The following is a 10,438-nucleotide window of genomic DNA, read 5'->3' on the forward strand; positions in this document are numbered from 1 at the left end:
AGTGTTTTCGGTGCTGTCTGACCTACTTCTAATAACCTACAGCATGGCCCCCATCACACACAGCACAGCCGATCCAAGTCTTCAGCATTACAGCTACACCAAATGTTGAATGTAAAAAGCAGAAGAAGCTGTGATGAACAGTTGTGACTGTGACTTATCACACGTGAAATAGTCTATCCTGAATGCCGGCTTCATATCACCTGTGTGCCCTATAGACCTTTTTTTTGTATACTGCAAAAAACGGATGTACAACATATTGTCATGATAGTGTAGAGTTGCATAAAATTGCCATCCATTATGATTTTGGTTTTTTTGTTGCAAACTTTGACCCATTTTAGAGATTCCTAGCACAAAACACACAACCAGTTACTCTTTAGGGAATCCGTAGTAAGGGAAGGGGGTTGTCCAACACCAATAATCTTTTCCACCAACTCTAGACCCATAAAATAAGAAGCAAGCATACTTACTAAACATTGGTACTTTATTAAAATTAGCAAGAGGACAAAAAGTCAGCATTGACATATTGTATTAGGCCCAGTTTTAAAACATACTATAACCCCACAGTTGATAGCAGAGACATCTCCTTGTGCTATAGGAAAAGCAACATTTATTGGTATACACACAAGAATAAGTAGGATACTTTATTATTTTATGCTTTCCAACATTTCAGTCTATATATGAGAAAGAAATTAGATACAATATATATCTATTTTCCATGGGTATATTGTGAAAGTCCTTTAAGCTAGTTATGTTACTTCAGAGCACTAATATTATTAAAAAACTAAAATGTCTTCTCTATATATGTATATGGATATTTTAAGTATTTACATACAGGTATCTCCACCCTTTAATGCCTTTACTGCCAAAGAGGAAGTCAATACAGAGAGTGTGGTGTCATAGCAATGTACAGAGCAATGTATTATTAGCACAAATTTTACGCAATTTTACAAAATTTCTAAGGCTGGATATGGAATTGTATCTGTCTGATCCTACAATCGAGCTATGCAGGAGACATGTTGAGATTCTTGACTAATCAACTGCAAGAATTGTTTTGTAGACGGCAAGTGGTGTCAGTAAGGCACCAAGACATCTATGACCATCTTTATGAATATTCAACAAAAGGACCATCTAGTACATCCCAAATTTTCAGGATTGGAACGTCGATATTATATAGATAGCCATATTTGGCCTATAATTTGGCATATATATAAACTACAACTCCAATCATGTGAAGAAAGTCCAATGCAAACGCTGAAAAGGAAAGAGAACTTAATTTGCATCAAATTGGGACTCATTTTAAAATATTCTATTATTATTTGACATTCAAGTGACATTGATTATACAGGATCATTCTAAAATATTCGATCTATTGCAGCCGATGATCATTTTATTCTTTTTCACCTCTGCGGTTCATTGTAATGAAATATTTGCTAGTACTAATATAAATGATGTAATACACTGGTTCCCTTAAACTTAAAATGAATGTTCGCGCTTCCAAATTAAGAAAAGGCTGAAATGGATAAAGCGCCTGTTGAAAGCATGTGATATAATTTTTATTGCTTCTTTGAATGTTTCATATTCTGAAAGAAAATGAGACTAAATATAGAGTAAATGCATTCATAGAGATCAGGTGACCACTCTGGCCCAGCATACTACATAATGCAAAAGTGACACATTTACACTACTCAGCAGCGGGAATGAAGGGATAAGCTTATTGTCATGTATTATATATTATTGCCCCAAAAAAATATTTAAAAAAAATTGAATTAATATGAGCAAAATCTTTGGTAAAGCCATTGTTATCTGATGTTTAATTAAGTAAGGAATAATTATACATATACTGTAGGATAACAGCTGATTAATAGAATATGTGCTTCTGCAGACAACAGGGAATCCGAGAGCAGATCAAGTCAAGCTCAATGCGTATCAAGGGCTGCTGCAGTAAAAGGATTATAAATCATTTCTACTCCACTGCCTGAGAGTGTGCATGTGTGTCTGTCTATGAGCAATCAAGCCTCAGCCACATCAGCCCAAAATGCACCCAATCGTACATAAACCTAGTTATTTCCACATTATTACCTTTCGAAACTACCAGAATGCATTCATAGATAAATGTCAAATGTATTGTGATGTATCATTCTACAGTGGCCAAAGCAGCAGGCTCCTGCTCTGTATAGTGGCTTTGTCCATGTTAATTGGCACCATGCACAATATTGTCTATGTGAATGGAGCATATAAGCTGCACAACGCGGTTCACATCAGATAAGGGCACAGGCCTTATGAATTATATTACTCACAGCGAGGTTTTTTATTTAGTCCAGCAGCTACTCAGTAAATCAGCCCTTTAATCATTTCAATTAACTTGATTACAAAGCTAGAATACACAAAATACACTGAACTCATTGCCAGCAACACAAAGAACGTAACACTTACAAGCCCAGGTTATTTCCAGGAAATGTTACTATGGCCTTACTGAACATAGAAAAGAAATTAATGAAAACATAATAAATCTAGTCATAATAACAATAAAAAAAACCTCCTGCACTATAAGGATAGGGCTGTAACAATTCTAATCCCTATTGTCTTTTATAGTGAAGGCAGTGGAGTTAGTACGTGGTAGAAAAAAGAAAAAGTTGCTGGATTAACAAATGAAAGAAAAGAGAAAGTGAATTATTACTTCATTACGAGATTGAGAAAATTACATGTTTCTATACAATGTAATAGGAGATTATCTGTGTATTTCACACGTATTCATATGTTAGTATTAAATACATAGTATAATGTGTAAAAAGCTGTTCATACTTACACATTCTTTACAGTCTCTATCCTGTCCCTGCCTCCCCCCTTAGAAAAATATGGCGCAGTCAAGTGGTATTTTCTACCCCCCTGACCTACCTAACCCTAAAGATCTGATGGTTTGCTGAGACATTTCAGCAGATACGAAATGTTACTTTATATTCTACTGCCTCTCTAATACAAGGAGACAGTTTATCTCATTCATGAGAAACAATCTTCTGAGACTACTTCAATACACCTATGAAAATTAGAAATGCACAATTCTTTAGCTTGTACGATTGCTGTGTTGACCAGAAAGAGTGCTTGTATCAGTAATTTTCTTTTTTTTTTAGAAGTTGATGCATCAGGTCCACTTCTGTTGTCTGGTTAGTCTTTCTTTGTAGCTTCTGAAGAATACACATAATTTGGGTGATAAATTTTCTGTGTATCTTGAATTTTACTCAAAAGGCTTCAGTCTCTGCAAAAGACGTATTCGGTGTAGCTGGTCCACACTTTGTCCTCACTCTGGTCATTGCTGGCAAAGGCACATGTTCCAGTGGAACTACATGCCACCATGTGAAAACCAGCTTCAGACAACTTGTCAAAAGCTTGCTCTAAAAAGTTAAACTTGAGGTAGTACCTAGAAGTGTACCTCTCTGGGGGTCTATCAGGATCACGGCTTTCATTTAAGGTTTCTCCAAAAACTTCTTTAGCCAGAGATGTTTTACCACAAACAGTGATACGGGCAACTCTTCGAAATTTGGCATCAGCTTGTGCTTCACGGCCTATAGTGTATGAACCTCGATAGCCCACTGTAATGTATCCAGATCTTCTGCCTTCAAGGGATTGAGAAGGAGTAAGTCTAGGAACTGAGGCAGGGCTGCAGGAAGAGGAGGCATTGAAGCGATATGGATCTAATGTTGGGGAGGGCACGCCAGCTGCAGGAGAAGATGAGGCTGGAATGATTGCAGTGTCCAGGTCAGAATCTTGAGTGGCTGCAGGTGTGAGAAGCAAAGGTGGTTCTTCACCTCCTATGGAGCTGTCTTTACTAATACGCAGGGGACTGAGACGTTTCACTAGTTCGGGAAGCTGGAAATGTTCTGCTTCTCTTTGTAGACGACTTCTCTCGGGAAAATAATCTGGCAAAACAAGCTGCAGGTCCCGTAGATAATCCAAAATATACCGAAACAGGAAACCATCCCTATCCAGGAAGAAGCGTCCCTTGCTGTCCCGAGCCAGCTCTCCTGGTTTCTGTTGGGAAAACATACGCCAGAGTAGAGAGTCTGGAACCGACACTAGAGTCGTGTGTCTAGTCACATATACCTGTCCCCCAACATTTAGTTCCACTATTTCTGGAAACAAAGGATCCAAGGGTTTGCCCCCTGTGCAGCTGCCACCTCCTCCTCCTCCTCCATTTGGTAATCCACGTGCACTGTCCGGTAAAGCCATTAAGGCTGGAAGGAGATAAATGTCTTAGTAATTTCAGTTCTTTTCCCAAAAAAAAAAGAATTCAATGTAGATGAAATGCAAACAATGCAGGAGAAAACAAAGTCCTTGCTCCAGTAGTCAGCTTTAGAGCTTAGAGCATTTAGTGTCTCCTCTCTGCAGGTTAGGTGCAAAGACTGCAAGAAGCAGCAATAGCTTAGCACATACTGCCTTGTTTTCCTTCCTCTTCTCCCTGGGTTTCTGATTGAGGGAGCTGGCAGGGTCTGTGTTTTTATGTAGAATTGCACACTGGAGGCGTGGGAGGGAGGAGGAGAGGGAGATGGAGGAAGCACAGGCACAGCTGATCACATATATACAGAAAGGGGATGTGTGCACACAATTTGCATGCTTTGCAGATGTAACTGATGTTTTTTTCTGTGCAGAAACATGCACAGCTATACTTAACTCGTGCTAGACCCAGGCGTGGAAGTAAAAGTAGATACTAATAGTAAAATATTTTATTACATTATTGATTTAAAATACTTGATTAAAAAGTGCTCCTTAAAATGCGTAATAAAAGTAGGGGTGAAAGGATGATAGTCCCCAAGAGGCGCATAGGTGATGGTACTGGTGGAGGAATGGTGTTCCTCTCCAGTGTTGCGCTGGATCTAAAAAGTGGATGATGGATCCTGGATAGTTATTCTTCCCTGGTGGAAAGGAAAGGAAGAGTGAGTCAGATATGAGGTTTGGGATGGTGAGTACTGGTACAGGTAGGGATTAAGGGATATTACCTGATGATGAAGGGTGAAGTAGGAAGGATGATCCAGTGGGATAGTGGATCGTCTTAGATGGTGGTTAGCTGAGAATGGGATACCAATGAGAGTCAGGAGGATATAGATTGGGTGTTGAATAGTCTCTTATTGGTTTAGTGGTATACCTACTATAGTTGTCCTGGGGTGGATGGGTAGACCTCCTGGTTCTGATAGCGTTTTGTCAAACGGTTTGGAGGGTCCTATAGGGTGTTGTCCCTTGTCCTGACGAGTGCACCATGATTAGTGCAGTGATCAATCTGAAAGGGCAAAAAGCCAAACAATAGGTAGATGGGCCTATATTCAGAGGTGGGTAGATTTATGTTGGTCTTTAAATATACTTGGTGTTGCAGGTCCCTGGTGTCTCCATGAAGGGTAGGTGTGGACCGGTATCCGGTGGAGACCTAAAGGTTTCAAAATATAGGTATACAGGGGATAAGTAGGCGATTAATAGGGGCCAGCTCAGAATTATAGGTATAATCTAGGTAGGGGTGTTACCTCTTGATTAGGTAGATATATTAGGAGTTAATGAAGAGACTGGTTGGGGCCCCTGCTGCAGTGTTCGAGGTCTGGCGTACCTCTGTTTAGGGGATGGCTGTAGTCCCTCTAAGAGACCTGGGATCCAAGGCCTATAACCGGAATAATAAAATATTATAGTGAAACCCATAGTACGTCTCCTGCAGGTGGGAGTATAGAGAGCAGAGATCCCAGTTGTATGGAGGCGGTTCAAGGGCCGCGATGCTAGGGTTGAGAGAGTACTCACTGTACTGATGTTCGCCCCGTGGTGGTTGGCTGAGGAATGCTGAGGAGTACTGGATCCCACAGTACGCAATCTGCGGTGGTTAGCGGCAAGAGCTGCAGTGTCGGTCGTAGGGTGCTACTCACTGTGTCCGATGGTTCTTCAGCAGTATTAGGAGGCGCCTTGCCTGCGCGTAGATGGTTGCAGGGTGCCAGATCCCACGGTGCGTAGTCTGCAGCTGCTTGCGGTCCTAGGATGGATTGGTGCAGACCCTCAAGTGGTGAGTTGTCTGTGCCGTGAGGATGAGGGGAGGGGAAGGTAGGAGTGGAGTCCCGGCCGGTGATTCACCACTCTGCGTCTGTGGAGGACCTGCGGGAGGCCCTAAAAAGCATTTTTCTGGGGATATGCAACAAAACACTCATCTAAAAATCTTTCAAATAATTGCACTGTAAGGCTAGATTACAGTTTTATTAACTTCAAATTAATGATCCTAAATCCTAAAAATTGTTACACGCATACACGCGTTTCTATCATTACAATCATACTTATGAGAATCGATTTCTAACAATTTTTCTTAGCAACACATTTCAATATGAATTATCAGAAGAAAACTTTATGACCACAAGATTAAAATAGGATTCAAAATATATATATTGAAAAAACTTAAATTTCAGTTTGTCTAAATATAAACAATGCAATATTTAATAGTATATACTGTATGACTTGTGAGTGCTATTATGTGGGGGTTATGGCAAATACAGTATGCATCACTGATGATATTCTGTGGTCACTATGGTGGTATTATATACAGTATATAAATTGCCTCTTCAGAGAGTTTTGCTATACTGCCACTTATTGGGGTAGCAATCCTAAAAGTCAATATCCACCTTTTAAAGAGGTAATTTCACCAAAAAAATGTTATGCTAACCTGGACACATGAAGTAAAATGGTTGCAGAGCTGAATTAAAAAAACAAATTATTTCATCATTGCAAAGACATTAGCAATAAAAGTATTTGGCACCTAATGAGCTAACTTTTGTAAAGTCAAATGGGTGTTATCAGACAGTTTTCACAGGTGGCATGTACTTCTTCCTATATGATGCTGACCAATCATAAGCAGGCAGAAACACTCAGAGGAAAGAAGAGCACATGCCCACCATATTTTAAAGCAGATTTCTTAGTGTGTCATTGTGTGAGATGTAATGATACAGCCCTGATCTTCTGGTCTAACCGCCTGCATGATTACAAAGTGCAGCGGAGTTTAGCTGTGTCAAATTACAAATCTTTCTATCAGTTCTCCTGATTACTGAGTGTGCTACCAATCACAATTATGGCTGTGGTGCTAAAGCAACTTGTAATCGCTGTGCATTGTGATCAGGGCTGTTATTATAACTTACTCAGGAGTAACCTGCCTGCTTCGGGCTATTACTGAGTGAGATATAATGAGACCCTGCTCTGATCTCACTGCAGAGCAATTACAATTTGAGCACAACAGAAATAAGTGATTACTGGCACTTTGAGCTCTCATCTTCAGACAGGCAGTGTGGGGAAGGGGCAGTACAGCAGAGTTGACAGTGCTATGAGGGGAGCAGTAATAGAAGGGATTATAATGTGACACAGCAAAATTCAGCTGCAATGCCCCTCTTCCCACACTGACTCATGCAGGAGGTTAGACCAGGAGATCAAGACTGTATCATTTCATCTAACAAACTTAGAATTCTCCTTTAAGCTATTGTGGGGCATGTTCTTACATTTACAGTGCTGTTCACCATTATTATTGGCACCCCTTCATTTTTTTCATAGACTGTACAATATCTTCAAAAATAAATGAAAATGTACCAATGGTATATTCTCAGGATTTTTTAATTAGTGATCTAAAGTAATACAACAATAAAACATTGTTTTTAACTTCCATGTTGCAATTTCAAAGAAAAAACTGATTAAACAGCATGTTCAGCAATAAAGGCACCCCTAATTACTTGATTGCACACCCTTTGGCATTGCTGACAACCTCCAAACGTTTCTTGTAACCATTTATAAGCTTCTTGTACTTCTCAGCTGGAATTTTCTCCCACTCTCCCTTTGCAGTTTGTTCAAGCTCTTGAACAAAGGGTTCTTTTTCCCAATGACAAATTTCGGCTTACCCGAAAGATTTTCAATGGGATTGAGGCCAGAACTCATTGCTGGCCATTTTAAAACAGTAATTTTTTTTCTTTTTCAACCATTCCTGTGTACTTTTGGATGTGTGCTTTGGGTCATAATCTTGCTGGAGGACCCATGATCTTCAACTCAAACCATGTTTTCTTACCATGGGTAGGACATTTTGCTCTAAAATCTCTTGATAATTCTCTGATTTCATGAATTCTGTGATATAATCAAGGCCTCCAGCACCAGACACAGCAAAGCAACCCCACAGCATTATGGATTCTCCACCATGCTTAACTGTGAATAAGGTGTTCTTTCCTTATAACCTTCATTGAGCCATCTGTGAACAAACGGTTGCTTTGCATTGTCAAAAAGCTCTATTTTTGTTTCATCTGTCCACAGAACATTTTTCCAGAAGGATTGTGGTTTGTCAAGGTACTCTTTGGCAAAGATCAGTCATTCCTTTTTATGTCTTTTCTTCAGCAATGGATTCTTCCTTGGCCTTCACCCATTAAACTCTGCTTGGCTTAGTGTGCGGCATATGGTACTTGCTGAAACCATGACCTCAGACTGTTCCAGGTTGGCCTTAAGGTCTTTGTTTGACGTGGTGTTTTTTCCACCATTTGCACCAACCTTTGAAGACATCTTTTGTCAATTTTCTCTTTTCCGCCACGTCCAGGGAGGTTCTTAACGGTTCCATGCTTGGCAAACTTCTTAATAACATTGTGCACTTTTGAAGCTGGGATAACAAGGTCTTTGGAGATGGCCTTATACCCTTTGGAATCTTGTGAGTGCTCTTTACAAAAAAACTGTTTCCCTTGATTAATTTTTTTCAGGAGATATTCCACATTATGATCTTAAACATCATGTGTGCCCATAACAATGAGCAGGATTGTAAGTGTTGCTGCCTGTTTATGATTGGTCAGTACTATACAGGGAGAAGGAATACTTGGCCCCAGTGACAATTATTGAAAAGCCACCTGCACTTTATAAAAAAAGTAAATGCATTAGGTTCCAAATATTTGATTGATAATATCTCAGCAAACAGTGAGGCAAATGATATTTTATTTAGCTCTGCAGTCAATATTACATTCCGTGTCCAGTTCAACATGAAAAATTTGGTGAAAGGTCCTCTTTAAAGTGCCTTGCCACATAACTTAGGATAAGAAGCAAATTTATTCAAAAGGAATTGAATTCTCCTCAAATTTTACAAAAATTCATATTCTCCAGAATTCACTTCCTGTAAATTCAACAAAAAGCAGTCTCTTCAATCTAAGCAGTGGCTTCCGGCACTCCATGCCATTGCATCACAAGTCATCACAACGTTATGACGCCCATTGCCCGAGTGATTTCAGAGGCCTTGTTGAGCTGGAAGCCACTACCTGGATTGAAGAGGATGAGCACAATGGAGTAAGGGGAAAAGAAGAAGCGTGAAGGACAGTAAGGCGCACTGCGGATGCAGTTGGACATATATTACATTGATTGAGCTCTGGGGTTTAGAGAGACCACAGAGCATAATAAGTAGCTTTCAATTTGCAATGAATATTTTCACTGCAAATTGATTTTCCCTGTAAAATCCACACAATTTGACTAATTTGACTTATTTGCATCTTGGCAGATTCGATCCTGTCTAGTGCTGAGAGATATACATTTTTATAAAAATGAAGTGTCCCATGATCAAACTAAAATGGAAAAAAATACAAGGTTGATCATCACTGGTATCTACAATGACTGGACTATTTTAAAATTATGATAAACAATGAGATCAAGGTTTGTGAAAAGGGAAATCAAGTAAAATTATCTATTGATATGTCAAAGAAACATGTAAGAAGCTTACTCTGGGTAAAAGCCCCCATACATAATCTATTTTGGAGGGATTGGCTGACCATCTAATGTGTATGGGTGCCTCCCAACTATCCTCCGACAGATGATCTCAGGGGAGATAAGCATCAGGCAGTTGAAATTCAATCACCCAATCTTTTTGTGCTCCCTCATAGAGAATACAGGAATGCTCTGCCGAGGCTAAGAAGAGATAGCTGTGGTATATGGCCAGTCTTTAATGCTGGAACACCATATATATATATATAGCTGGGCTACATAGAATGTTTGGTACAGCTCAGAGATTTCTCCCTATGAACCTCTGACCATATAACTTTGACCCAGAATGTTTGTGTAGCGCCCCGAGGGTTCGGCCGCTACAGGGGTATTGCACCTCAACCAGAGGTGTGGTATTCCACTCCCGGGTAAGGATGGAATATGGACCAGGGCTCAGTTAGCTGCACACATATACACTCCTCATTTCCGGGGGACAGCTGTACGGTGCTCCCATTAGTATGCAGGCACGACTGACTATGTCCCTGGCTGGAGTGGGGAGGGGGGGAACCCTAGTGATGTGGGAGCAGATAGGGGCTGGTTCCTGGGCATACGAAGGAGCTCGTTGGTTGCAGGTCACCTGGGCTCAGACACAGAAGAGGAGGTATATAAGGTGGGCACCATCTTAGTTCTAGGAGTAGAGAAGTTCAGTTTGTGAGGAGAAAGTGAGAGT

At 40.2% G+C, this 10,438-nt stretch overlaps 1 protein-coding gene across 1 annotated transcript; it reads right to left on the bottom strand.

Moving 5' to 3' along the window:
• Positions 1–460: 460 nt before the first annotated feature.
• Positions 461–4,495, bottom strand: KCTD12 (potassium channel tetramerization domain containing 12). The gene has a single exon (XM_073664060.1). It carries the CDS (start codon positions 4,222–4,224, stop codon positions 3,247–3,249), a length of 978 nt encoding a protein of 325 aa, XP_073520161.1. The 5' UTR covers positions 4,225–4,495; the 3' UTR covers positions 461–3,246.
• Between the last annotated feature and the right edge of the window lie 5,943 nt (positions 4,496–10,438).

This window comes from Phyllobates terribilis, unplaced genomic scaffold (genome assembly GCF_046119375.1).
Source record: "Phyllobates terribilis strain yellow unplaced genomic scaffold, ASM4611937v1 Scaffold_2__4_contigs__length_985480577, whole genome shotgun sequence".
Lineage (NCBI taxonomy): Eukaryota > Metazoa > Chordata > Amphibia > Anura > Dendrobatidae > Phyllobates > Phyllobates terribilis.

What these genes read in the sequence shown, in the direction of transcription:
- KCTD12 (XM_073664060.1), bottom strand. Translation starts at nt 4,224, where the DNA reads ATGGCTTTACCGGACAGTGCACGTGGATTACCAAATGGAGGAGGAGGA.